This window comes from Pelodiscus sinensis, chromosome 32 (assembly GCF_052426305.1).
Source record: "Pelodiscus sinensis isolate ZL-2025 chromosome 32, ASM5242630v1, whole genome shotgun sequence".
Classification (NCBI taxonomy): Eukaryota; Metazoa; Chordata; order Testudines; family Trionychidae; genus Pelodiscus; species Pelodiscus sinensis.
This window is the reverse complement of record NC_143083.1, coordinates 1,658,511-1,686,267: the sequence shown is the minus strand read 5'-3', so window position 1 is coordinate 1,686,267 and position 27,757 is coordinate 1,658,511. Positions and strand designations below refer to the sequence as shown.

At 58.6% G+C, this 27,757-nt stretch overlaps 2 protein-coding genes across 4 annotated transcripts; one reads left to right on the top strand and one right to left on the bottom strand.

Annotated features, from left to right (window-relative positions):
- Positions 1 to 1,519: 1,519 nt before the first annotated feature.
- Positions 1,520 to 16,925, bottom strand: APBA3 (amyloid beta precursor protein binding family A member 3). Of its 3 annotated transcripts, XM_006132600.5 has the most exons (11): positions 16,636 to 16,859; positions 13,367 to 14,584; positions 12,674 to 12,713; positions 11,086 to 11,231; positions 10,043 to 10,129; positions 9,107 to 9,265; positions 8,040 to 8,219; positions 6,813 to 7,025; positions 5,795 to 5,914; positions 5,180 to 5,320; positions 1,520 to 2,394 (listed from the first exon to the last, which is right to left on the bottom strand). In XM_006132600.5, exons 2-11 carry the CDS (start codon positions 14,540 to 14,542, stop codon positions 2,323 to 2,325), a joined length of 2,334 nt encoding a protein of 777 aa, XP_006132662.3. In that variant the 5' UTR covers positions 14,543 to 14,584; positions 16,636 to 16,859; the 3' UTR covers positions 1,520 to 2,322. The 3 variants fall into 3 exon arrangements, with proteins under 3 accessions (XP_006132662.3, XP_089631076.1, XP_089631075.1); XM_089774950.1 differs by having other exon boundaries at positions 6,813 to 8,219; positions 16,792 to 16,925; XM_089774949.1 differs by having other exon boundaries at positions 6,813 to 8,219; positions 16,636 to 16,860.
- Positions 16,926 to 20,020: 3,095 nt separating this feature from the next.
- On the top strand, positions 20,021 to 23,814 carry MRPL54 (mitochondrial ribosomal protein L54). Its single transcript, XM_075903318.2, has 3 exons — positions 20,021 to 20,180; positions 20,900 to 21,056; positions 23,459 to 23,814. The coding sequence occupies exons 1-3, from the start codon at positions 20,081 to 20,083 to the stop codon at positions 23,589 to 23,591; spliced, it is 390 nt and encodes a 129-aa protein (XP_075759433.2). The 5' UTR covers positions 20,021 to 20,080; the 3' UTR covers positions 23,592 to 23,814.
- The last annotated feature ends 3,943 nt before the right edge of the window (positions 23,815 to 27,757 follow it).

Below are 27,757 nucleotides of genomic sequence, written 5' to 3'. Positions count from 1 at the left end.
ATAGAAAGCTGACTAGAGTGTCAGGCCCAATGGCTCGCTGTCTGGTTGGCGGCTGGTTTCTAGCGGAGCCCCAAGGTTCGGTTCTAGGACCAGTTTTCTTCAACATCTTTATCAATGACCTGGATGAGGGGATGGATTGCACCCTCAGCAAGTTCGCAGATGACACTAAGCTGGGGAGAGGTAGATACGCTGGAGGGCAGGGATCGGGTCCAGAGTCACCTAGACAAATTGGAGGATTGGGCCAAAAGAAATCTGATGAGGTTCAGCGAGGACAAGCATTGAGTCCTGCACTAGGGACGGAAGAATCCCAAGCGTTGGTACAGGCTGGGGACCGAATGGCTAAGTAGTAGTTCTGCAGAAAAGGACCTGGGGATTCCAGTGGATGAGAAGCTGGATATGAGTCAGCAGGGCGCCCTTGTAGCCAAGAAGGCTAATGGCATATTAGGTTGCGTTAGGAGCACTGCCAGCAGATCCAGAGAAGTGATTATTCCCCTTTATTCGGCTCTGGTGAGGCCACATCTGGAGTATTGTGTCCAGTCCTGGGCCCCCCACTACAGAAAGGATGTGGACACATTGGAAAGGGTCCAGCAGAGGGTGATGAAAATGGTTAGGGGGTTGGAGCACAGGACCTATGAGGAGAGGCTGAGAGATTTGGGTTTGTTTAGTCTGCAGAAGAGACGGGTGAGGGGGGATTTGAGAGCAGCCTTCAACTTTATGAAGGGGGTTCCAAAGAGGACAGAGGGAGGCTGTTCTCTGTGGTGACAGGTGACAGAACAAGGAGCAATGGTCTCAAGTTACAATGGGAGAGGTCCAGGTTGGATATTAGGAAAAACTCTTTCCCTAGGAGGGGGGGGAAGCGCTGGGCTGGGTTCCCTAGGGAGGGGGTGGAATCTCCGTCCCTAGAGGCTTTTAAGTCTCAGCTTGACACAGCCCTGGCTGGGATGATTGAGTGGGGTTGGTCCTGCCTAGGGCAGGGGGCTGGACTCGATGCCTCCTGAGGTCTGGGCCAGCCCTAGGATTGTAAGTTCTGGTGCTCCACCCCCTCTCCTCAGCTGGAGCTGGGCAGGCCCACCTGCCCCAAACCTGCGCCCCTGGGCTATGTCTACACTCGTGGCTTCTTGTGCGAGAAATATGCAAATGAGGCTCAGCGTGGAATTTTGCTGAGCCTCATTTGCATACCTAATGAGCCGCCATTTTTGCAGACGAGGCTCTTGTGCCAGGAGCTGTCTGCATTGCCCCTCTTGCACAGTGGCATTGCGAGTGCGGACGTAGCCCCAGACTGCCAAGCCAGCCGTGTGGGGCAGGTGTTGGGGCAGGAGCAAAGCTGGGATGGGGGGGGGGGCCACCACTGGGGAGCCCTCTGCTGGTCTGGCTGGGGACCAGCTAGGGGGAGCTGATTGCTGGCAAAGGGACAGCAGCTCCCCTTCCCCCGCCCAGGGCTGTTTGCTGCACCCCTTCTGGCAGGAAGCAGGGCCCCAGCCCCACACGCCCGCAGGGCAGTCCCCCCCACGCAGGTCAGTGCAGGACACGTCAGCCTTTATTCCCACAGCAGCAGGCAGTACAGGTTAAAATCACAGCGCAGGCCAGTAGCAAGAAGCTGTTACTGCGGTTACCCCAGCTGTCAAACCTCCCCCCCTCCTCTCATGCTGGGCCCAGCACCTTCCCCAGGGCCAGCCCCAGCCGCGCCGGTGGGCAGGGGTGGCTTTCCAGCAGCAGGGAAGGATCACTGCCCACAGCACAGTCCCTTTCTCCTGTGCTCCACCAGGCCACTGCTGCCGGCTTCAGCCGGATGTGCCCCCAGGCCCTGGAGTCTGGCCGATAGAGCAGGCACACCATGGCTCCTGCCGCTTCCCTTTGAGTGCGGGTGCAGGCAACCCCTCCCCCCCGACAGCACCTCTGGCCCTGCTGGCTCAGGCTCAGGCCCAGCCCACCACACTAAGGCACTGGGGCAAAGGAAGCAGCTTGCGTTCCCCAGGCCCCACTCCGCCCTGTGAGACAGGACACAAGGGGCTGAGCATACAGAGGCCCAGGAGAGGAGCCAAGTTTGGGTCTCTCACCCTGTCCAAACGTGGGTTAAGGCCTGGTCTGAAGCCCCCCCTGGGGAGGCCAGGCAGAGCACCCCCAGAAAAGGCCAGCGGGTATATGGTGGGGGTTGCCTTGTGGGTCCCTGTACGAGAAGAAAAGTGGCAGGATCTGGCCCCCAGCAGCCTCAAGGGAACCGGAGATGTTGCCTGTCCTTCCCTTGGGGGCAGCTGCTCCAGGCCAGGGCCCCAAAGCCAGGCAGCTGCTGCAGATCCAGCTTGGTAATGCAAACTCCGCCCTTCAGAGGAAGATGGGCTGCTCCTGGCCGGTCAGTAACCGGTAGGTGGAGGCCGGCATGGTCTTGATGTGGACCTGGAGTGAGAGAGAGTGAATCAGCTGGGAGGACTCTGTTCAGACACGCACTTGGGTGGGATCTGCTCCAGCCTCCCATGGGCTGGGACATATGCAGCCATCTGTGGGGTGGGGCGGAGCTGCTGGTTTAACCAGGCACAGCTACCCGCACAAAGCAGGTCGGGCAGGAGATGGAGTGTCCTGCCCAGGTTAAGGGGCAAACAGGAGGACCTGCGAGAAAAGACCAACAGTTCTTAGCAGAATCCTGCTTGCAGGGGAGCTCAGGCTAGCTGGCTGGGAGTCCCAGGTTAACCCTGCCAGCTGCCCAGGGCTCAGGCACAGGTGAGGGTAAACAGCCATCACTTGCCACTCCAGGAAATGTAACCCTGCTAGCCTGTAGATGGCGAGAGCAGAAAGCTCCTCGGGGACCCTGCCATGCACCACCTGCACCTCAGTTAGTGCCGGCAGCTCCTGAGCTGACCTGCAGGCAGAGAAGGGCAGCTGGTAAGAACGAGTCGCAGCCCTTGGCAGGGGGATGCAGGCAGAGGAGGGGCAGTGGGAGCTGCAGGCGGAAAGGCTTTGCTCCCACAGTCCAGGCAGACAAGGTGTTTTAACCAGTCGTGTGACTAGGGATCCCGCCCACTGCAGAGCAGAACCGGGAATCCTAGAACACTAGGACTGGAAGGGACCTTGAGAGTCATCAAGTCCAGACCTCGTACCATCTAGATCATCCCCGATGCATATCCAACCTGCTCTTACATATCTCCAGCGATGAGAGATTCCACACCCCCCTAGGCAATTCATTCCAGTGCTTAACCACCCTGACAGCTAGGAAGTTTCTCCTAGGCTGTGTCTAGACTGGCAAGTTTTTCCGCAAAATCATCTGATTTTCCGGAAAAACGTGCCAGCTGTCTACACTGGCTGCTTGAATTTCCGGAAAAGCACTGACGATCTCATGTAAGATCGTCCGTGCTTTCCGGAAATACTACGCTGCTCCCGTTCGGGCAAAAGTCTTTTCCGAAAGACTTTTGCGCAAAAGGGCCAGTGTAAACAGCACATGCGAAAATGGCGATCGGGGCTTTTTTGCAGAAAACCGCGTCTAGATTGGCCACGGACGCTTTTCCGCAAAAAGTGCTTTTACGGAAAAGCATCCTGCCAATCTAGACGTGCTTTTCCGAAAATGCTTTAATGGAAATCTTTTCCGTTAAAAGCATTTTCGGAAAATCATGCCAGTGTAGACGTAGCCCTAGTGTCCAACCTAAACCTTCCTTGCTGCAATTTAAACCCACTGCTTCTTGTTCTATCCTCAGATGTTGAGAATTTTTCTCCCTCCTTTTAACAACCTTTTAGGTACTTGAAACTGTCATATCCCCTCTGTCTTCTCTTCTCTAAACTAAACAAGCCCAGTTCTTTCAGTCTTCCTCCATAGGCCATGTTTTCTAGACCTTTCATCATTTTTGTTGTTCTTCTCTGGACCTTCTCCAATTGGTCCACATCCTTCCTGAAATGTGGTGCCCAGAAATGGACACAATACTCCAGTTTAGGTCTAGAGTGGAGCAGGAGAATGACTTCTCGTGTCTTGCTCACGACACTCCTGTTAATGCAGCCCAGAATCAGGTTTGCTTTTTATTGAAATGTCACTTTTGACTCCTATTTACCTTGTGGCCCACTATGACCCCTAGATCCCTTTCTGCAGTACTCCCTCCTACACAGTCACTTCCCATTCTGAATGGCTGTGTCTACACTGGCATGAATTTCCGGAACTGCTTAAAACGGAATACTATTCTGTTTTAAGTTTTTCCGGAAAAGGAGTGTCTACATTGGCAGGCTGCTTTTCTGGAAAAGCCCTTTTTCCGGAAAAGCATCTGTGGCCAATGTAGACGCGCTTTTCCGGAAAAGAGCCCCGATCGTCATTTTCGCGATTGGGGCTTTTTTCCGGAAAAGACTACTGGGCTGTCTACACTGGCCCTTTTCCGGAACAGTGTTCCGGAATAAGGACTTATGCCCGAGTGGGAGCAGAATAGTTTTTCCGGAATAGCAGCTGATTTTGTACAGTAGAGCATCGTTGCTTTTCCGGAAATTCAAGGGTCAGTGTAGACAGCTCGCAGCTTATTCCGGAAAAGCGGCTGATTTTCCGGAATAAGTGGCCCAGTGTAGACACAGCCTGTGTGTGAAACGGATTGTTCCTCCCTAAGTGGAGTCCTTTGCATTTGTCCTTATTGAACTTCATCCTCTTTACCTCAGAGCATTTCTCCCAGGTCACTGTTATCTAGATCATTTTGAATTAAGACCATTCGTGCTCCATTATCTTTCCTGACACAGAAGCTAAGCGGCCTGGGCTGCCCTTATTCCCCTTATCCCAGTCTTCTGGGATCTCTCCCGACTTCCATGACTTTCCACAGATGATCACGAAAGGCTCAGATACCTCCTCTAGCAGCTCCCTGAGTATTCTAGGCTGCATTTCATCAAGCCCGGCGACTTGCAGACATTGAACTTTTCTAAGTGATTTTTAACTTCTGTTTTTCCTACTTTCACTGTTAGGCCTCCAGTCACCACCAAAGGCTGGGAAACAAACTGGGGGGAGTGAGCCCCACATCTACTCCTACAAGAGATGGGTCAGGAGCCACAGGATGGGAGTGAGCCCCCCCTCCCAACAGGGCAGGGTCTGTCCCACATCAGACTCCCCCTGCTATGGCAGTGGTCTGCTCCATATCTGCTTCTTCCTCCCCAAAGCCAAGGCAGGGGGCTCAGGGCTGGCATCTGCCTCACACCAGCCCCGACAGGGCAGGGGGCCTGGCCCGCTCACCTCGCTGACGGCCTGCGTGAGGATCTGGATGATCTTCTCGTGCGGGGTGGCCACCACGCTCCGCCCATTGATCTCAATGATGCGATGGCCCACGCGGATGCCGCCTCGCTCTGCTATCCCCCCGCGCATCAGGCTGCAGATCTGACAGCAGGGGGTGCCGGTGAGAGCAGACTAGCCCCTGCCCAGCGCGCCCCCCCCCCCCCAAAGCTCGCCCTTCCCTCCCTCGGGCTCCTCGGCCCGCACACTGCACAGCATCCCCGCTGCTCGCTCTGGGCCACGGCAGCGGGTTTGTTCCTGGAGTCCTGGTTCCGAGCCATGGGAGCAGCAGGACAGCGCCAGGGAGCGGGGACGCAGCAACGGCCGTGCGGGGGGAGCACAGGGAGACTGCAGGCGCTCAGCGCCCTGGGGCAACGCGCTCGGGCCTCACTGTATGTCCCTCCCCACCTACAGCCGGTGCCCCCACGCAACCAGCCCCAGCGATTCCCTCGCTCTCCTGGAACCAGGCAGCCCCGGGCCAGGCGCCCGCAGCTCCGTGGCTGCCTGGAGGTTCTCCCAGGCTCGAGCAGAGCCAGCCGCTGAGCCCACCGGTTCTCGCCCCAGGGCCCCCCCACTCACGATGCCGTCCTCCACACAGAAGCCCAGGGGGTACTTGGAGTCGGGCCGGCGGACGATCGCGGTGGTGACAGGCGGGCAGTGCACGATGCTCAGCGTCACCTCCGTCTGCGATTTCAGGTCCTGCCGGGGCGGGGGAGGAGGGTGCGTTAGTGCCGCAGGGGCCCTGATGGAAGCTGTCAGGGCAGCCCGTCCGCAAGGCAGACACAGGGCAGCTGAACACCCAGTGGGCAGCACAGAACATGGCCCCTGTGCTCCATGCCTTATCCGCAGGGTGTCAAATTATATTTAGAGGAGGGGAAACCGAGGCTCAGTCTTGCCCCAGGCCATACTGCAGGTCAAGGAAAAGAACCCAGGTGTCCGAGTCTGGCTTGCCCCGCTCTAACCGCTAGGCCATGCTGCCCTCTTCTCCCCACACCCTAGCCCCAGTACAGGTGTGCTCCTCACACTGGGCAGTGCTGGGCTTGCCCATCCTCCACTCAGGGACACCCCCCCAGAGGCAGCTTCCCTTAGGCTCCCATCCCAAACACCAGGGCCTGAGTCTGAGGTTGATCCTCCCAGGGCCAGCGCATGGCTGGGTCCTTCACCAGCCTCCCACGAGGCAGAAACTCCGGCAGAGAAATCAGCCCGGGCACTGGGAGTCAGGTCGCCTGGGTTCCCTGCTGGCAGATGCTTGCAGGCTTAGTCGGGCAGGTCTCCCTGCACCCCGACCTAGCTGCTCATGGGGGCTCCTGGACCCAGCCCGCTCCCTGGCAGGGTGGCTCCAGCCCTGCTCCACCCCCATCCAGCTGCAGCCTCCTGCACCGGCTCTCAGGTCCCTCAGCATGGAGCGCACTGGGCTGAGCGCCTCCGATGGAAAGGGGGCTGCTACGCGGCCTCAGGAACTGTTCCCCTTGCCCCTCCCCAACCCCCACCCTTCAGTGCCCCCTCCTCGCAGTCCTCCCAGGTTCACTCCACTATCCCCATCAACCCCGCCCCATCCCCCTCCCTCGCCACTATCCCTCCAACCTCCCCTCCTCACCCGGATGACGTTCTGGCAGGTGCCGAGGGGCAGCCCCACCAAGCTGGTCCCATTGACGGACATGAGCCGGTCCCCGATGCTCAGCTCCCCACACTTCTCCGCTGGGCCTCCGTGCATGAGGTTGGCGATGACCACGGTGGGCAGGATGGAGCCCCAGCCCGACTCCACGACAGCTACGCCAAGGATCTCCCCCTTCTGCTTGTGGATGCAGATCTGCAGGCCAGGCACAGCAGTGAGCCAGGCGGGCCCAGGGGACTCTCGGGGCTGGCTGGCCGGGCAGAGCAGGGCCCAGTGAGCTGGGTGGGCCCAGGGGACTCTTGGGGCTGGCTGGCCGGGCAGAGCAGGGCCCAGTGAGCCGGGCGGGCCCAGGGGACTCTTGGGGCTGGCTGGCCGGGCAGAGCAGGGCCCAGTGAGCCGGGTGGGCCCAGGGGGACTCTTGGGGCTGGCTGGCCGGGCAGAGCAGGGCCCAGTGAGCCGGGTGGGCCCAGGGGACTCTTGGGGCTGGCTGGCCGGGCAGAGCAGGGCCCAGTGAGCCGGGTGGGCCCAGGGGACTCTCAGGGCTGGCTGGCCGGGCAGAGCAGGGCCCGGTGAGCCAGGTGGGCCCAGGGGGACTCTTGGGGCTGGCTGGCTGGGCAGAGCAGGGCCCGGTGAGCCAGGTGGGCCCAGGGGGACTCTTGGGACTGGCTGGCCGGGCAGAGCAGGGCCCAGTGAGCCGGGCGGGCCCAGGGGACTCTTGGGGCTGGCTGGCCGGTCAGAGCAGGGCCCGGTGAGCCAGGTGGGCCCAGGGGGACTCTTGGGGCTGGCTGGCCGGCAGAGCAGGGCCCAGTGAGCCGGGTGGGCCCAGGGGACTCTTGGGGCTGGCTGGCCGGGCAGAGCAGGGCAGGCCCAGGGGGACTCTTGGGGCTGGCTGGCCGGGCAGAGCAGGGCCCGGTGAGCCGGGTGGGCCCAAGGGACTCTCGGGGCCGGCACAGAGAACACTGCAGAGCCAGGAGCAGGCTCCGGCGCAGGCCCCAAGAGCACGGGGTGGCTCATGGCTACTCCAGACCCAGATCCCGGAGGGGTGGGTGCAGCACTGGCCCTGGGAGGGCAGGGGAAGCACAGTGATGCCATAGGGAGAAGGGAGGCCCTGGTGGGTGAAGCACACGAGGCTCTGCCCTGCACGGAGCTCAGCTGGAGCGTGAGGTGCCAGGGAACCCGCCCTATCCCGCCCCTGCCGGTGGCCCTTACGTCCCTGCAGTTCTCCTGCTTGGAGAAGTGGGCCAGGTCCCCGTTGTGCAGCTCCCGGCTCTCCAGGGCACAGCTGTCCTGGCGGGGGCACAGCTGGCTCGGGTCGATGCCGCTGGCCTGCAGCACCTGCTGGTAAGCCAGGCTGAAGGCCTGCCCGATGGCCTGAGCAATGAGCTGCGCCTGCAGGAGGAGACGCCCGAGGTTACCCCAGGGCAGGGCTCCATCCCCTCACACCCCACCATGCAGGACAAAGCTAACCTGTCTGCCAGCCCGTCCACGGCACAGCCAAACCTGCTAGTGCAGCGGGGGGGGGGGATGTGATGCCTCCAGCCCCATGTATAGCACAGACACCCCCATGCCTCTCCCCTCCCCCAGCCCCCAGCCAGGGCCCCTTCTATGGCACAGACACCCCCATGCCTCTCCCCTCCCCCAGCCCCCAGCCAGGGCCCCCTCTATGGCACAGACACCCCCCAGCCAGGGCCCCCTCTATGGCACAGACACCCCCATGCCTCTCCCCTCCCCCAGCCCCCAGCCAGGGCCCCCTCTATGGCACAGACACCCCCATGCCTCTCCCCTCCCCCAGCCCCCAGCCAGGGCCCCCTCTATGGCACAGACACCCCCAGCCAGGGCCCCCTCTATGGCACAGACACCCCCAGCCAGGGCCCCCTCTATGGCACAGACACCCCCATGCCTCTCCCCTCCCCCAGCCCCCAGCCAGGGCCCCCTCTATGGCACAGACACCCCCCAGCCAGGGCCCCCTCTATGGCACAGACACCCCCAAACATCTTCCCTCCCCCCTGGCCTGGGATTCTACAGCCCAGAGAACCCCCGGGTGGTGCTCTCCTGTCTCCAGCCCGAGCCAAGGTGGCCGGAGATGAGGGTTACTGAGGCACCAGGCACAGGCCCTGCACAGCAGCAGGGACAAGTGCAAATGAGTTGCCTCCAGGCCAAGCTGAGAACCCCCAGCTCATGACACCTGCTGGCCCTGGGATCGGACTGGGATCCAGAGCTCCAGGCTCGCTGCCTGTGTAAAGCTCCGCCCAAGGCCCCGCCCGGCTCCGACTCACATCAGTGGAATGGAAGACGTGGCAGATCATCTTGTAAAGCCGCTTCTCTCCCGAGGCGTCTGCCCGCCGTGGCAGCTTCCTGCGCGCCATCACCACGAGGATGGTGCCGATGTCCGCGATGTAGGAGATTGTCTGGAGGGGATGGTCCATCATGGCCTTCTGGGGGGTGAGCGATTCAACGTTCAGTGACCCTGCTGCCCGGGGCAGTCTCGCTGGAGTGCCCAGGCTCCAGACGCAGGGAGCCCAGTGAACGCAGCAGAGGGAAGGGTCCTTGGACAGCCTGTGGCTCTGGTGGCTATTCCACTCAAACACCCACCACACAGTTGGGAGAACCCTCTTCTGAGTTACAGGTTGGACATGCCTTCAACCAAGAACTGGGGGGTCCTGCACCTCCAGAGACCTGACTACATGGGCCTGGTGGTTGCAAAGGAGAAACCCAACCCACATCGGCTCTCTACTCGTCCGGAAGGCAGCCACACGCACACTGAGACCGACACCTGTCGCATGCTGATGCGACTCAGTGATCGGTCAATATAAACCAGGCTTAGATTAGATTAGGAGCGTGCACAGGGGGCTCTGCCCCAGCACACCTCTACCTAGAGGAATCCTAAGGAACATACAAAGACGATAAGCTTTCCCTTTACATGCAAGCTTATCATTGTGCAGGCCCACCCCAGAGGTGGCTGCATTTTGGCTGCAGCTGTGGGATCCTCCTGGAGGAAAGCCCCTTTATCAGGTGGGGTCGCAGGTAACTGAAGCACATTCACACACAGCCTCAGGCTGCTTTTCTGCCTAGGCCAAGCACCCTGGTCCGAGTCAGAGGGAGCGTGGTGCAGAGATGGGGACACCTCGTGGGGAGAGATTCTAACAGGCACAAGCCGGTTCTCCTAGCAGAGGTGACCCGGGCCCTGGAACGACATCCCCTTTCCTACACACCTGTGAGTCGGCCGTCAGCACCTTGATCCTCTGGGTGGAGACAAACAGATCCACCTCGGTCATGGGCTGGGATTCCCCATCTGGCGCCTGCAGCACAGTAAGGAAAAAGCGCCAGTGTGGATGCTTGCCAGTAGCCCCATGGCACAGAAAGCGACGGAGCCAGGACTCCCGGGCTCTAGTCCCAGCTGGGCCAAGGGTAAGTCACCACCTCACTCCGTGCCCCAGTCTCCCCTCAATGAGTCTCCGTGAACATGCAGCCTGGTTCTAGAATTCACAGCGCACTGGCTAACAGCAGCTAGGTAACGGACTGGGTTTCCCTGCCTTCCGGTACCTCATCTCAGCACCCCCACGGAGCACTTCACACAGACCATGCAAGAGGGATGGATCAGCCTCTTAACGGGGTAAACTGGGGCACAGGGAGGCCTTGCCTTGTGTCAGCCGTGGGACTGGAACTCAGGTCTCCTGATCCCTTCCCCCTCTGTGGGAACCCTGTTCGAATCCCCCCAACCCCTTCCACCCAGCCAGTGGGCGCTCAGCTCCCTGCCGCAAACGCACCCCGGAGTGACCTGCTTTCCCTGCTCTTCACACCAGCTCCCAGTACAAACAGGATAAACCTCGGGGAGCTCACGTGCCCAGCTGCCGACTGCACTAGCCGGGGCGGGTGAGAAGGCGATGCAAATGCAGGCAGCCGCTCACGGCGCGCCCAGCTTCGCCCTGCTGTCCCAGGCAGAGCAGCCCGGGGAGCCTGCTCCCCTTGACCCGCTGCTGTGCCAGGCCAGCGAGCTCAGGAGTTTCCTGCAGTGCAGTGCAGGGCGGGCAGCAGGGAGCCCAGGGCGCATGCAGTGCTCCGTGCATGGCGAGGGCACCTCCTCAGCTGCATCGATGGGGGCACTGAGGCTCCCGGTGGGTGAAAATCAGCTCGTGCCAGGCAGGGGCTCATCTCAGCAGTCTCTGCCCACAGGGCTGGGTGCCACCGAACAGATGCAGGTGGCAGCGTCCACTTGCACTAGCGACCGCCCGGCTCACCCAGCACCCACACCCACCTTGATCCTGTCCATGGCCTCCTGGGCCTGCGCCATGTGGACACTGGTGGGGGGGTTCCTCTCCGAGACCAGCTGGGTGGAGCCCAGATACTTTGCTCCGAAGATCACTCCATCCAGGAGGTCCTCTGGCTCGCAGGGACCTGCCACTGAGAAGCCAGAGGCGGGCGTTGGCCACGGCTCCTCCCGTCCCTTCCACTGCCACGGCCTGTGACCCCAGGCTGAAGCCAGGCCCAGCTGCTGCTGACTGCCAGGGTCTCTTTCAGCAACCTCCCCTCCTGGCTGGGGGTCAGGCTACCCCCTGCCTCTCAGTGCCCGACTCCCCGCCCCCTCCTCCACCGAAAGCCAGAGAGCGCCCTGCCATGCTTCTGCTCCCATCCCCACAGCCTGGGCACGGTGCCCCCGCTCCACAGCCCTGAACCCGCCATGGCAGAACTCCCAGCCTGTGCCCCTCTCCTCACACAGCCCCTGGCCAGGCTCAAGCAGCAGGGCTGGGGCCCAGCCGGTGGCTGGCTGCCAGCAGAAGTGGTGCTTGCTGGGGTTTCACGCTTCTTGCTCTCCAGGACACCCACCAGTGAGCTCCCTGTGGGCACTGCCCCATTCCACAGGGCCAGAACCTCACCTCTGCCCTCCCTTGGGGCTGCGAATACCAGGTCCCCAGGGCATCTCCTTGTCCTTCAGGTGCTGCTGGGTGCCCCCTGCCCCTCACCCACACAGGGCAGCAGCCAGCCCCCCCCCCCGCTGTGGCGGGACCCGGGGACCCGTCCCAGAGAGCTGTGAGGAAGGTTACGCAGCGCAGGGACACAGCTGGGACCCCCAAGCCCATTTCACAAAGGCACAACTGGAGCAAGGTTGGACCCTGTGTCCTCACTAGGGACGTGAACGGCTAGTCGATAAGCAAATGCTTATTGGAGAGTCGACAGGCTAGTCGACTAGTCGCTTCCCCCCACTTGCTGCCTCTATCAGAAAGAGTCAGTGGGGGGGAGGGGATGCTTGAAAGCGGCAGTGCCGCGCAGGACCCGGGCTCCACGCCGCACTGCCGCTTTGAAATGCTGCGGGCAGCCCAGGGTTCAAAGCGGCAGCACCGTGAGGAGTCCGGGGTCAGCTGGGGACCAGGCTCCATGCAGTGCTGCCGCTTTGAAATGCTGCGGGCAGCCCAGGGTTCAAAGCGGCAGCACCGTGTGGAGTCCGGGGTCAGCTAGGGACCAGGCTCCATGCAGTGCTGCCGCTTTGAAACGCCGCAGCGAGCGCGGGACCAGCATGGGACAAGCTCCCCGCAGGTTTCGCCTTCGAAGCGTAGCAACAGCTGCCACTACACTTCCAAGGGGGATGCGCCCTTATCAACTAATCGAACAGTCGATGCATTGACTATTCGATTAGCCAAATAATCAACATTTTACGCCCCTAGTCCCTCCCCATGCTGGCCCTTCGCCCAGGGCTACACAGCCAGAACCCTCCTGCAGTGAGCCAGGGCAGCGAAAGACACACGCCCCCCGCTTCCTTGCACAGCACCTGGGAGCAGCTACCATCTGCACCATGGCCCAGAGGCTGGGGAGACAGGGCACCCGGGACACGCAAACGAGTCACTCACCCTCTTTGAAGGCTGGATAGGATGCCAAGGCTTCTTTAGCCTGCAAAGCAGTGACAGATCAGTGAGGGCTAGGCCAGGTCAAGCAGCAGCCAGGGCCCTGCCAGCCGCCTCCAGCCAAGGGCACGGCGCTGGGCAGCAGCCAAAGGGGACAACGCCAGAGGGCAGCTCCCTGGGCAGAGGTGGGAGCAGGGTGATGAGCAAGGGGAGGCCAAGGCTGCTGGAAGTCTATGGGCAGCATGCCAGGGAGGAGGTCACTGGGGTAGCTCACAGCCCAGGGAGTGGGGACAGGAACCTGCTGCCAGCCCTTCATGCACCTGCAGAGCTGCTCTGCCTGTGCCAGTCCATCTGGGTGACACACGTGGGGCAGACCCGGTGGAGAACAGACCTCGTCCCTGGGCCCTGAGAGGGTCCAGACCAGGCCTGGCCGGGCTCTGTGGCTGTGTCCTCCCCGCTGGGCGGCAGCACCTAGATCTACCAGCTGCCCTCGGGAATGCCTCACGCACAGCAGGGTGCCGGGGGCATCTGCTCCCCTCCCCCCGGCCTGGGGCTCTCATGCCAAGGGCTGACTCACAGCCGCTCTGCAGAGCGGTTGCCAGGGGATGTGGTAAAGGGCTCAGCTCCAGGCCTGCCACCCAGAGGTAGCGGAGCCCAGCCCCAGCCCAGGGCACCCCCAGCAGCCTGCAAAGCACTCACGGCCGTGCTCCCGTGGGGGGCCTGGTCTGGGCCCTGGCTGGGAGGGGCAGACATGGCCGCCCACACAGGCTCTGGGGAGCTGTCCCGACTGCCCGGAGTCGCACAGGCAGGGTCTTCCTCACAGGCTCCCCGTGTCCGATACCACCGGCAGGAGCCTTCTGCCTGAGGGCTGCCTGCTTGCGAAGCAGCCTCCTCCATCTGCCGGGCCACCGGGCTCTCTCGGTGTAGCAGGGCCGCCGCGTCGCTCCCAGCCAGGCTGTCTGACCTGGCTAGGGGGGTCTCCTCACTCCCCTCTGCAGGGAGGCCCCCCTCATGGTGCAGGAGGCTCAGCAAGTCCTCCCGGTCAGCCTCTGCAAAGAGCAGGCCATGGCTCTCCTGGCTCCTCCGGGAGCTGGTAGAGCACCGGGCACGGCAGGGCAGCACCCCCAGGCCTCTCCCCGTGGCCACGTGCAGCAGGCAGGGAGAGCATTCGCCCGGCAGGCCCTGGCAGCAGCCAACGGCTCGTCTGTGGGGAAGTGGCACCTCTCCCCCATGAGGCCCCGCGCCACAGTCCGATGCCAGCAGCGGGTCGCCCTCCGAGGCAGGCAAGTCGTCATGGAAGCTGGGGCTGAGGGACTGGAGCTGGGTGAGGAGGCCCTGGATCTCCGACTGGCCATCCTCCCCCACGGTCTCAGCCCATTCCTCCCTTCCCAGGTGGGCCTCAGGCGCCTCATCCAGGTCCATGCAAACCAGGTCGCTCTGCTCTGTGCTGGCCAGGGCTCTGGGACAGCCAGAATCACTCCCAGCTGCAGCAGCGTCCATCCCCCCTCCCGGGACCCTGCACGCCTCCTCACGTGCTTCCCCAGCGTCCGGGAGGTCTGAGGAACCAGGGCTCTGCAGGCCCCCCAGGGTCCCCTCGCAGGCAGGTGGCTCCATGGCGGCTGCATGGAGAGGCAGCTCAGCCCCAGCTGCAGCAGAGTTCAGGCCAGAGCACAGGGCACTGAAGGGGGATTCCGGCGGCTGCAGACCGTGCGGGTTTTCCTCAGAGGCTGCTGGCATGGCCAGTGCTGGTAAGGCACCTTCCTCCAGGGCCATGGCGGGCGGCTCCAGGAGCTCCCCGCAAAGGCTGCGGCTGCGGCTGGCAGCGCCAGGCCCTGGGCACGCGTCGGTTTGGAAGTCCATGCCATCGTCTGTCATGGTCGCTCCTGCCCAGGTGGGGAAAAAGAAACTCGCCCTACACTGAGAAGAGAAGGAAAGAGGCATTCGAGGTTAGACGCGGGCAGGACTGAACGGGAAAGTGGAGACAGCTTCACAGACCAGATTCTAAGCAGAGCCCCCCTGAGCAAAGCCCACAGAGTATCCAGCCCCCCGTCGTCGGAAGGGAAGGAAGCAGCAGAGGCTGGGAACGGTTGCACTGGATTAACACAGGCAGCTGCTAACCTGGTCCTGCCATGGAAGCCATAGCGTCTCCAGTGCCATGGCAGTGAGGAATGGAAATCAATGGGAGTAAGATGCCGGCCAGCACACAATGCCGGGCGTCTGCACACAATCAGTTTCTGATGCACGGCACTTTATGCTCAGGAATGAACAAAGTCTCACAAGGCCCTCCCGTCAGGCTGGTCAGCCTCACTGTCCCTGTTTACAGGTGGGGAAACTGAGGCACATACATTTTGAAAAGGAGGCCACAGACACTGGCAGCTCAGGCTGAGACACCAAGGGCCTGATTATCTCAGAGGGTCTGTCTACACTAGCCCCCTAGTTCGAACTAGGGAGGCTAATGTAGGCACTCGAACTTGCAAATGAAGCCCGGGATTTAAATATCCCCGGCTTTGTTTGCATGTTCCCGTCCGGTCGCCATTTTTAAATGCCACTAGTCCGGACTAAGTGCCCGCAGCTACACGTGGCAGTTAAACAGTAATTTGAACTAAGTCCTTAGTTCGAATTACCTGTTACACCTCATTCCAGGAAGAGTAACAGGTAATTCGAACTAAGGACTTAGTTCAAATTGCCGTTTCACTGCCGCGTGTAGCTTTGGGCAGTTAGGGTACGTCTAGACTACATGCCTGTCTCCAGAGGCATGTAGATTAGGCTACCAGACATAGGAAAATGAAGCAGCGATTATTTAAATTTACCTCATCCCAAGAGGCATACCTGGGTGGTTGACAAATACCTTTGATGTCGACACCCACGCGGCCAGACTATTGCGCTGAGCCGACAAACAGCTGATCAGCTGTTTGTCGGCTCAGCGCGGCAGCCATGTAAATTTAAATGAAGCAGCGATTATTTAAATCGCCGCTTCATTTTCCTATGTCTGGTAGCCTAATCTACATGCCTCTGGCGACAGAGGCATGTAGTCTAGACGTACCCTTAGTCCGGACTAGTGGCATTTAAAAATGGTGCCCGGACGGGAAGATGCAAATCAAGCCGGGGATATTTAAATCCCGGGCTTCATTTGCAAGTTCGAGTGCCTACATTGGCCTCCCTAGTTCGAACTAGGGGGCTAGTGTAGACATACCCAGAGGAACTGAACCTCCTCAAATCCTCCCCACACTCACTTTCTCTGTCCCTAAAGAGGCTCATCTGGTTTTAACCTTGCACTTGATTGAAGTGTAGATGACCCAGGAAGTAAAGATGGCCTGGCCCCCGCTAAACCCCTCGTGCTCAATTGCACTGCTTATATTGCACCTCAGTGTGACATGCACACAGCGAGGCCTCACTCTGGGTTCACTGACACCAGTGCAAATCAGGAGCGAGTCCACTGAAGTCCATGGAGCTACTCCTGATTTACACCGCATCACTGAGAGCAGAATCTGGCCCCATAACCACCGCTGAGCCTTGCAAACTTACAGTCCCCAGCGCCAGCTGCTTTCATTAGACTGGGGAGCAAAAGGAATGAGCGAGGCCTAGATTTTGCAATCAGACCCTGCCAGGCTTCCCCCGGGCTGCTGGGCACTGACTTGAGTGCGGCTCCCTTGGCACAAGGCGGGGGGATTGCATCAGTCCGTTGCAAGGCGATACCAGGGGGCAGGTCACAATTGCGCCTGGGCTGGGAAGTGTTGGGAGCCCAGCTGCCCCATGCCTGCGCCCTAGGGAGCCGCAGCCTCACCGCTCTTGTTGCTCTTTAAAGTGCTACATTGTCCTGCATGTTGCTTCATAAAGAGAAGGGCTCGCTCAGTCTGGGCCAGGCCCCTCCCCGCTGCACCAAGGGAAGACCCAGGTCCAGGGGCTGCAGCCAGGCGTGGGAGCCCCAAGCCTGCCTGGCCACTCAGCTGCCAGGCGAGAAAACTTACTTGCCAGGAAGTTTCACCAACTCCTGCAGCAGCAGCGGGGCAGGCAGGACACTGGGGCTAGTTAACCCTTTGGGTGCTGGAGCCTCCTCCGGGCCAGGCGCGCTCCTCCCGCAGGCGGCTGCCCTTGATGCGGCTACCGAGTTAAATTTCACTTACTCCGGAGTCTCTCTCTCCCCCCTTCCATCTTCCTGCGGCTCGTCTCCTCCACTGAGCGTGCGCAGGCCCGGGGGCTGATGGGAGATGTAGTTTTGGGCTGGGCAGCACGTGGAGCCGCAGGAGAATGTAGTTCGGAGGAGGCGGCGTGCAACGCGAAGCGTCTGTCTGGCTCCTTCCTTCACGTCAATCACCCTGGATAGAGCTGTGCCCTTAGGCCTCAGTCCTGCAAAGTTGGGAGCAGGAGCCTAACTGCCCCGCATGGCTAAGGCAGGGGCACCACTGGGAGGAGCAAGTCCCCTGACCCCAGTTTCCTAGCATAGTGGATGGAATGCAAGCAGGAAAGCTAGGGATAGAAATGTAGCCTGTTAGGCTGGTGTAGCTGAAACATAAAACAGGACTATGTAGCACTTTAAAGACTAACAAGATGGTTTATTAGATGATGAGCTTTCGTGGGCCAGAAAGCTCATCATCTAATAAACCATCTTGTTAGTCTTTAAAGTGCTACATAGTCCTGTTTTTTGTTTTAGGAAAGCTAGGGGCTGCTTTGCACTCTGCAGAGGGTTCGAGCAGTGCTGTTGGCTGACAGGGCTGAAGCAGCAGCTTCCTTTGCTCCTGGTGATGGGAAATGTACATTCCCTGGCTGCGTGGGCTGCCAGGTGCATGCCCTGGGAGCTGCCTGCATGACTCTGAGATTTCCCCTCCCGCTGGGCACCCAGTTAGCAATCCCCTGCCAGCCCGTGCCCCCAGCCAGCAGCAATGCTCGCTGCCCTGGATCCATGGGACACTCTGAGCCCTCCATGTGGGTGAAAAGCTCCTTGTAACCCAGCTGACAAGATGGGAGTTAGGGGGGTTAGGAGAAGGTGTTCTGGCTGGCCTTGGCCAAGAGAAGAGGCCTGATGAGTGCTGAGCCCCTGAAGTCTCTCCATCAAAGCGGAGCCGTTTTATTTTTGGTGTCACAGTCACATAGGCATTTCACTGGCTTCTGCTGGAAATCGTTTTATTTCTAAACGTGAACAACTTGATGCCCGGTTGGAATCAAACGGGCTGCCCCAAGCATTGGTTCTAGGGCTGGTTTTGTATAACATCTTTATTAATGACCTGGAGGAGGGGATGGATTGCACCTTCAGCAAGTGTGTGGATGACATGAAACTAGGGGGAGATGTAGATATGCTGGAGGGTAGGGATAGGGTCCAGAGTGACCTAGACAAATTGGAGGATTGGGCCAAAAGGAATCTTATGAGAGTCCTGCACTTGGGATTGAAGAATCCCAAACACTGTTATAGGCTGGGGACCAACTGGCTACGCAGCAGTTTGGCAGAAAAAAACCTGGGGATTACAATGGATGAGAAGCTGGATATGAGTCAACAGGGCGCCCTTGTAGCCAAGGAGGCTAATGGCATATTAGGGTGCATTAGGAGGAGCATTTCCAGCAGATCTAGAGAATTATTCCAATTTATTTGGCACTGGTGAGGCTACATCTGGAGTATTGTCTAGTTCTGGGCCCCCCATTACAGAAAGGATGTGGATGCGTTGGAGGGGGTCCAAAGGAGGGCAACCAAAATTATTGAGCACATAACCTACTAAGAGAGGCTCAGGGATTTGGGCTTATTTTAGTCTGCAGAAGAGACGAGTGAGGGAGGATTTGAGAGCAGCCTTCAACTACCTGAAGGGGGGTTCCAAACAGGATGGAGAGAGGCTGGTCTCAGTGGTGGCAGATGGCAGAATGAGGAGCAATGGACTCAATGGTTGCAGTGGGGGAGGCCTAAGTTGGGTTTTAGGAAAAACTCTTTCCCTAGGCGGGTGGTGAAGCGCTGGGCTGGGTTCCCTAGGGAGGGGGTGGAATCTCCATCCCTAGAGGTGTTTGAGTTCCAACTTGACCAAGCCCTGGCTGGGATGATTGAGTTGGGGTTGGTCCTGCTTTGGGCGGGGGGCTGGACTCGATGCCTCCTGAGGTCTCTTCCAGCCCATGGATTCTATGAAAGTTCAATTTTAAATTTTTTTGTTTACATTTTGAATAATTACATCTTGAGTACCTTGAACTGAAGTGTTTTCATTTTTTCTGGAGAAATTTGCAGACCTGCTGATGGGGGGGAGGGGGAGTGCGGTGAAGGGGGCAGTTGCCCCAGGGACCAACAATTCAAAGGCACCAGAGGCTCCCAGCAGCAGTGGTGACCAGAGCCTTAGGACCTCAGCTCTGAGGGCTTGGAGGAGGAGGGGGGCAGCATCACAGCCCCAGTAGCACTGTGGGCTGGCTACACCAGTTCCATCCCTTCTGCCCAAGGCCACACTCCTTCCAGGGCATGGAGCTGTGTCCCCACTACTTTGCCCGGGAGCCTGTGGAAGCTGTTGGCCTCCCCTGGAAATATGAAATACAGGCAGTCCTCGGGTTACATGGATCCGACTTACATCGGATCCCTACTTACAAATGGGGTGAAGCAACCCCGCACTAGCTGCTTCCCCCCAGCAGACCAGGGAGAAGCGAAGCTAGCGCCCCCCCAGCAGACCAGGGAGAAGCGAAGCTAGCGCCCCCCCCAGCAGACCAGGGAGAAGCGAAGCTAGCGCCCCCCCAGCAGACCAGGGAGCCGCGGAGGGCTTTTCTCAGCAGACACCTCAGCTTGAGAATAAAGGAGTGAGGGAAGTGAGGTGTGGGAGAATAAAACTGAGCTCTGGAGAAATGTTTGGCTAGAGTTTCCCCTACAATATGTACCAGTTCCGACTTACATACAAATTCAACTTAAGAACAAACCTACAGTCCCTATCTTGTACGTAACCCGGGGACTGCCTGTACCCCTATAGGTCGGATCTCTATAGGCCAAACTTCCCTGTCCAGCAGCATCCATGGTCCAGCATCCCTGGGCCGGAGCACTGGCAGGGAAAAACTGGGGGGACCCCCCCTCGGCAACTCCCCGCCCCCAGCTCAGGGAGGGAGAGGAGCAGGGCAGAGGGTGCTCAGCAGAGGCAGGATGCGAGCCGGGACGAGGGGCCGGGAGCGCAACCCCGCGCTGGGGACCAGGGTGTCTCCGCAGCCGCAGGGGCTGCCCGCTCCCCCCGCCCTCCAGTGCCCGCGGCCTGCAGCACGCTGCTCCGGCCCGGCGGCACGTCCCTGCAGGGGGCAGCTCGGCTCAGACCACGCCCCCCCAGGGACCCCTAGCCCTTCCCCTGCGCGCGCCCCGTCCCAGCATCCGGCGCGTGCGCACTCCCGCGCGGGGGGGGGGGGCGAACTACATCTCCCAGCAGGCTGTGCGGCCCCGCCCCGGGGCCCGAGCTGCAGCGAGCGCTCGCGCGGTCCATGGCAGCCAGGGCGCTGGAGCGGGCTCTCGGCGCCGGGCGCCGCCTGGGCGCTGCCCCCGCCTGCAGGGCGCCGGCCAACGGCTACGCCAGGAAAGTGGGTGAGCCCAGCGCCGGGCCCTGCTGCTCCTCGGCCGGGGCACGACTCCGGCGTCGCTCCTGCCGCGTTTCCCTCCCGTGCCTCAGTTTCCCTCGTGCGAGCCGCCTGGGTCGGGCCGGTCGATGTGGGCCGGGGCCCGTGGGCAGCCTCCGCCCGCGCCTGAGCAAGGCTGCCCTCCCTCGGGGCCGTGGGGCAGATGCATCCCGCAGGCTGCGGGGCTCGTGCACTGCGCTGTGGGCACCGTGTGAGCGCCCCCCGGCTGAGGCCCGTTTGTGCCCTGCCGAGTTTCTCTCGCCTGCCCCGTGCCTCAGTTTCCCCACGTTGCGAGTCCGCGACAGCCACGTGGGTCGCAGTGCCCCCACGAGAGAGGCGCTTTGGCTTGCAAGGATGTGACCTGCACTGGACTCAGAGCTGCCTCCGCGTCACGGTGACGGGCACATCGGGACTTCGCAGGATTCTGCTCCTCGCGTTGCCATGGGCAGGTGTTCTGGGGCGTTAAAGCCAGAGAGTCTAGAGGGGCAGTGGAGGAGCATTTGGGGTTTCCCAGCCAGTGGAGGGGGCTCCAGAGCTGCTCACTTGTGTGCTGAGGGGGTTTGGTCCTTCCCCCGGGAAGCAGAAATCACAGGGGGAGGAATGTGGTAAAACCATTGCTGCTCCCCACAATAGTCTGGTGCCACCGCCCACCCCCTGTACTATGGTGACTTCTGCTTGTCTCTGCAGCGGTGAAGGCCAAAGGGAAGGGCTTCGTTAAGGAGGAGATGAAAGGCCCCGAGGTGTGCAAGGACCCGGTGCTGCTCACCACACATGCCATGGGTGTAAATTTCTACAAACAGGGCCCGGAGGTGGCACTGAAGGATGACTCTGAATATCCAGACTGGTGAGTGGTGCCTGTACCTGCCCTCTTGCAGCCACTCGAGGCACATGGAGACTAGTGGTTAGAACAGGGGACTGGGAACCAGGACTGCTGGTTCCCATTGCTGGCTCCCTGCAAGACGTTGGACCTAACTGTTCCAGTCTCTACCATGGGGTTAAGTCTGGGTGATACAAAACATTGTGTCCCACAGCTGAAAGTCTGAAAAGAGCTGAAAGAGCAAGGTGGTGATTAATTCTGGTTGTACATTCCCTGGGACAGGGACTAGGTTTTCTGTTATATGGTTGTGCAGTCCTAGAACAGTGGGGCTCTCGGCCGTGAATGGTGCTCTTAAGTGCTACTGTAATACACCTAATAATGTACAGCCCTAGCACCCGGGGGTGCTGGAGCCGTACTGGGGCTCGTAGGCACTACCATAATACACCAAAAAAAATGTACAACACCTAGCATAGTAGGCTCCTGGGTCACAACTGTGACTCCTAAGTGCTACCAAAACAGAATCATAGAACACTAGAACTGGAAGGGACCTTGAGAGGGCATCGAGTCCAGTCTCCTGCCCTCAAGTCAGGACCTGGTACCACCTAGAGTAGATCATCCCTTACCTGCTCTTGAACATCTCCAGAGTTGGCGATTCTACAACCGCCCTGGGCAACTTATTCCAGTGTTTCCTAATGTCTTTCCTAATGTCCAGCCTAAACCTCCCTTGCTGCCCATTGCTTCTTGTCCTTTCCTCAGAGGCCAAGGAGAATAATTTTTCCCTTTCTCCTTATGACACCCTTTTAGATACCTGAAAACCGCTATCATGTCCCCCCTCAGGCTTCTCCTTTACAAACTAAACAAGTCCAATAGTGATAGAAATGTAGCCGTGTTAGTCTGGTGTAGCTGAAACAAAATACAGGACTATGTGGCACTTTAAAGACTAACAAGATGGTTTATTAGATGATGGCCCACGAAAGCTCATCACCTAATAAACCATCTTGTTAGTCTTTAAAGTGCTACATAGCCCTGTATTTTGTTTAAACAAGTCCAAGTCTTTCAGCCTTCCTTCATAGGTCGTGTTCTCTAGACGTTTAATTGTGCTTGTTGCTTTTCTCTGGACCGTCTCCAATTTCTCCACATCTTTCTTGAAATGTGGTGCCCAGAACCGGACACACAACTCCCATTGAGGCCTAATCAGTGCAGAGTAGAGCAGAAGAATGACTTCTGGTGTCTGGCTCACAACACTCCTGTTAATGCAGCCCAGAATCATGTTTGCTTTTTTTGAAAGTGTCACACTTTTGACTCCCATTTACCTTGTGGCCCACTATGACCCCTAGATCCCTTTCTGCAGTACTCCCTCCTAGACCGTCACTTCCCACTCTGTATGTGTGAAAAGGAGTGTTCCTTTCTAAGTGGAGCACTTTGCATTTGTCCTTATTAAACTTCATCCTATTTACCTCAGACCATTTCTTCAGTTTGTCCAGAACATTTAGAAATAATAAACAAGGAGAGCTGTCACCCCCTCTACAAACGTATCCCCCATGCTGGCATACCTACACTTGAGTCAGTATCTGTGTCTAGGGCTCCCCTCCAAGGGCTGCACCCTGAGGGTACGTCCACACTGCATCCCTAGTTCGGACGAGGGATGCAAATGGAGACGACCGAAGTAGCTTTTTGAGGAGTAACTTTAGTTCGGACTAAGGGCTTTAGTCCGAACTAACGTGTCCTGGCGTGCACTTCCTGGTTCGAATCAGCTGTGATTTGAACTAGCACGCTGGCGAGATCATATTAATGAAGCGCGGGATATTTCAATCCCCGCTTCATTAACTACTTCGGTCGTCTCCATTTGCATCCCTACTCCGAACTAGGGAGGCAGTGTAGACGTACCCTGACACTGCTTAGTCCCATGTGTTTGTGGTATCAGGCCCTGGGCAGGGCTCCTTCCTCCTCCATTAGCCAGGGGTGACCAGCACAGCTGGGCAAGTAAGGGGAGTTTCCAGTTTGCTGGTAACTCTCAAAAAGAGAAAAAAATATTTCAGATGGAACAAAACATTTTGGTTTGATCGTGGCTGTTTCTTAATTTTTGTTATTTAATGCAAGGCAAAGCTTAAAATGTCACCCCGCTTTGAACCAAAATAATTTTGTTTCAAAAAGGTAGAAATGAAATGGAATAGTTCTTGCCAGCCCCAGCAATGTGGTGAAATCTGCGAGTTCAGTGTAGCTGAATCTGCATTTTTTACTGAAAAAGCTTTGTGCAATAAGTGTGGCCAGGCTCTGGTGACCACAGCTAGCCCCGGGGCGCTTTAAATGATAGGGCATGCTGAGTGGCAAGTGATTGCGTGAGGCAAGGAGGCAGCCAGAACCTCAGGGCCATCCCATCACCTGGGTCAGGATTAAGGGAGTCCACTCTCCTATGCTTTGGTCCCCAGGCTTTTCCAGATGCACATTGGCCCGCCCAAGAAACTGGAGGACCTCGACCCTGAGACACTCGAGTACTGGAGGCACCTGCGGAAGCTCAACACCTGGCACCGCAACAAACTGAGCAAGAACAAGAGGTTTTAGGTGGGGCTTGCGTGGTGCCACCCCTGTCCCTTCTGGGCCTCTGAACCAGGGGAGGATGCTGCACAGAGGTTCATGGGGGGATTTGGACCTTTCCTGCGAGCTGGGGAAACAGTCACAGCTGGGCAGATCCCTTGAGCTGGGATCAGCTGGCATCTCTGCCCGGCCAGGGTCTCTTATTTCTCCTTTAAATACTGATCACAATAAATCACTGGCCGTAACTGGACAGTATTGGTGTGTCTGTGTTGTTACCAGTGTGGAGCGTTTTCTGTGGCATGGGAACAGAGCACTTGCAAACCCAGGGATCAAATCTTTATGCATCTCCCTCTCTGGGGCGTTGCTGGGCTGTTTGCTCCCTTCGAGGGCTGAATTGGGGTAGCTGTGGGGGATATAAGTAGTGGTACCCTCCCAAGCTCTGCCCACAAACCGAGCTCCAGCCATTTGATACTAGTGGCTCTTCATAATATAGTGGTTTCTTCTCTTGCTTTGGTCAATTGGTTGGCATTAGACTTCAGAGTGAATGCCCCATTAGGTTACATACCTGCATGGCAACAGATACTTGCCATAAGCTCTTCCATTTAGCAGAGAAAAGTATGATACAATCCAATGGCTGGAAGCTGAAGCTAAGCAAAATCAGGTGTAACCTTTTAACAGTGAGGTTGGTTAACCAGAGGAATAATTTACCCAGAGTCAGGGTAGATTCTCTGTCCCTGCCAACTCATAAGAACATAAGAACGGCCGTACTGGGTCAGACCAAAGGTCCATCTAGCCCAGTATCCTGTCTGCCGACAGTGGCCAGCACCAGGTACCCCAGAGAGAGTTGACCGAAGACAATGATCAAGCGATTTGTCTCCTGCCATCCCTCTCCAGCCTCTGACAGAGGCCAAGGACACCATTTTATCCCCTGGCTAATAGCCTTTTATGGACCTAACCTCCATGAATTTATCCAGCTTTGCTTTAAACTCTATTATGGTCCTAGCCTTCACAGCCTCCTCTGGCAAGGAGTTCCACAGGTTGACAACACGCTGTGTGAAGAAGAACTTTCTTTTATTAGTTTTAAACCTGCTACCCATTAATTTCATTTGGTGTCCTCTAGTTCTTCTATTATGCTCCTCTGCTCCAGGGGCATCCTGGGGGATGGGCAGCAGTATTCCCTCTAACTTTTCCCACCCATGAGAGGAGTGAATTGTGCACCAATGTGGAAGTGATGTGCGAGACGGAGGGGATGTACGACACACCTGCATATCTGTGCACATACAATTAAAGTGGTGGGGGTGGGGCCAAAGAGATAGTGTAGGAGGAGGCTCAGGTCTGGGACAGAAGGTTGGGGTGCGAGGGCTGTGGCTGGGGGTGCAGGCTTTGGAGTGGGGCCAGAGAAGAGGAGCTCAGGGCTGGAACAAGGTTGGGGTGTGAGGGCTCTAGCTGGGGATACAGGCTAGGGGCTGGGGCCAGGTTCAGGAAAGGTTTTGGGGTGAAGGAAGGGAATCCAGGGCTATTGTGATGAGCGAGGACCCCCCCAGCTCTCTCCTTGCAACAGCACCCCTGTGTGGGGAAACACCCAGGGGCTGGGTGCGGGCTGAGCCGAGCTGGAATGAGGTCCTGTTGGATGAGAGACCGGGATGAGGCCAGATGGGGTGGGGCACCGCAGCCTAGCTACTGGGCCTGCTGCAGGATCAGGACCGGGGTTGGGCCACCACAGCCAGATAGGGGCCAGGGCTAGGCTGGCTGGAGGCCAAGATCGGTCCCTGGCTGGATGAGGGTCCAGGGTGGCCTCTGCTGCATCAGGATCGAGATGAGGAGCCAGGTCCGGATCGAGGCTGCTATGGCCAGATCAGGCCTGGACCCGAATTGGGGCTGGGCCCAGGGAGGCGCGGCCCGATGGAGGCTGAGGCTGAACCCGAGCTGCCGCAACTGGATGCAAGCTGAGGCTCTCCCACCACCCTGCAGCAGGATCTGCTGGGGCACTGCAGCTAAGCTGCCACAGCTGGATGGGGGCTGGGACCTGGGCAGATGGGCCAAGGGTCCCTTCCTCACTTCCCACCTCGCTGCAGGATCAGGGCTGGCCCCAGGATGTCACAGCTGGATGGGGACCCCGGGCCTTGCAGCTGGGTTGCTGTGGCCAGAGGAGCCGAGGCCACTCTCAGGAGCCAGGTCAGGACCACAACTTCCTATGGCAGGGTCCTGGTTGGAGCCCAGCTGGTTGGAGGGCAGGCTAGTTGGGTGCTAGGTGTGGGGCAGCCCTTCCACGGCTGCCACGGGTCCCTGGTCCGCGCAGCCTCCTTGGGCTCCTGCATGATGCTAAATAGCTGCGTGATCGCTCCGCCATGCAGCTTCCCGGGATCTTAGGTGGGCGGAATAGATCACAGCCTTCCCTTCGGGCCTTCGTTTAGAAATGTAGAAAAAATGGATGGGGCTTAGCAGAGCCCCTAGGCATGGCACGCTGCTGGCTGTGGGGCAGCACGTGGAGTAGCAGACGCACGCCCAGCTTAGGTGAGGAGAGTTCGGTAGGGGCTGAACCCCCAGGTTTGTCCCCTTCGTGGCTGCCTATGAGCCCAAAGAGTGCCGCCACCGCTCCTTTCAGCAGAGCGCCCTCCACCTCCCCTTGGCCAGAGGCTTTCCCTGCAGCGCCTGTACCCAGAAGCAGGGCTTGAGATGAGCGAGCCACCCTGGTTCGCCCTCCTCCGTTATGAAGTCTGCCATGGACCATCTTCCCCTGTAGCCTGTCTGCAAGTCAGAGCCATCCCCTGAGCCTCGCAGCGGCCGCCTCACCCGTCCTGTGAAGGGGACGGTCCCCCGTCCTGAGGTTAGCCCACAGGGCCCAGGGCGACCGGGGGGCCTGGAGCCTCAACCCATGGGGGTCTCAGGAAGCGGAGCAACTCGGCTGGGAAATGGAGGCAGAGTGGAGCAGGCTGCTAGTTCAGTCCACTTCCTGCTGTCATGATGAGTATGGGAGGGCCGGCCCCTTGCTGTTGCCCCCCACAAGGGCCCCAGGTAATCCCCTGGGTTGCATCGCTTGCGGGAGGGGCTTCAGGAAAGGGTTAGGCAGGGGTGGGGTTTGTGGGGAAGGGTGGAGTGGGGAGGAGGCAGAGCAGGGGTGGGAAGGGGCGGACGGGGGGGGGTTGCCCCAGGGCCTGGTCCCCCATAAGAATGACCCTGCCAACAGTGGCCTCTACCAGAGCTTCAGGGGGAGCGTTCAGAACAGTAACTATGGAGTGACCCCCTCCCCCAGCCCGGCTTGCACTTCTACAAGTCAGAGGTCTAGGGTGCCCCAAGCGTGGAGTCGTGTCCCTGCCTCACTGGGCTGACAGCCAGGGATGGACCTGTCCTTCAGGAGCATACGCAGCTCTGTTTGAACCCACTTACGCTTTTGGCCATCGCAGCCCCCCAGCAGTGAGTTCCAAGGGGAGTCCAGCAGTACGGGCAAGCACTGGCTCTTCCTCCTATTAAGCCTGTGGTTGATTAATTTAATTGGGTTATTTATTTTCATGATTTTACAGATGTCGCGTCCCTTAGTCGGCTCTTTTTTTTTTAAGATGAACGGCCCCAATCTCAGTCTGTCTCCTCGCCTGGAAGCAGTTCCATGCCTTGATCATCGCTGGGCCTTCCCCGGTTCCACCCGAGTCTTTCTGAGACGGGGCAGCCAGAACTAGACTCAGTATTCAAGGGGCAGGTGCATCAGGGATTTGTAGTGGGGCATTATGATGATCTTTTCTGTCTTAAGTTATCCTTCCCTACTAGTCCCTAGCAAATCCTTAGGCCTTTGGTACCGTGTTCTGTGCCTTGTGTGATGGTTTGGAGCTTGTGTGAAAGAGCCTGCAAGGAACTGGAAGCAATGGATGACATTTGTCAGCATCGTTGGCAGGTCCTAGCGTGGGTCATGGGGCATAGCTCTGTGACCAGGCCCTGTGGGTACACCCTGACCTGGAGGATTGATTTCAGACATAAATTTGAATTGTGATTTAAATCAGCAAGCAGGAATCCTTGATTTAAATAATCAAATTGAATCTAGTTTTGCATTTGCACTTTTCAGTTATTTTCCTATGATTCTCATTGGTTGATAACCATTAAAACAGGTTGGTTTGCCATTAAATATAGCCTGTAACATTACGTTTGGTACTAGGTTTTGCTTATCAGGAGGGTACGCTAGGACTATCCATATTTATTTACGC

Excerpts from the sequence above, each read along its gene's own strand:
- APBA3 (XM_089774950.1), bottom strand. The coding sequence starts at position 14,542 with ATGACAGACGATGGCATGGACTTCCAAACCGACGCGTGCCCAGGGCCT. Across the intron at positions 11,232-12,673 it reads CTATCCAGCCTTCAAAGAGG|TGGCAGGTCCCTGCGAGCCA; the intron begins GTGAGTGACTCG and ends CTGGCTTCTCAG. Across the intron at positions 10,130-11,085 it reads AGGCCATGGACAGGATCAAG|GCGCCAGATGGGGAATCCCA; the intron begins GTGGGTGTGGGT and ends ACTGTGCTGCAG.
- MRPL54 (XM_075903318.2), top strand. The coding sequence starts at position 20,081 with ATGGCAGCCAGGGCGCTGGAGCGGGCTCTCGGCGCCGGGCGCCGCCTG. Across the intron at positions 20,181-20,899 it reads CGGCTACGCCAGGAAAGTGG|CGGTGAAGGCCAAAGGGAAG; the intron begins GTGAGCCCAGCG and ends TTGTCTCTGCAG. Across the intron at positions 21,057-23,458 it reads GACTCTGAATATCCAGACTG|GCTTTTCCAGATGCACATTG; the intron begins GTGAGTGGTGCC and ends TTTGGTCCCCAG.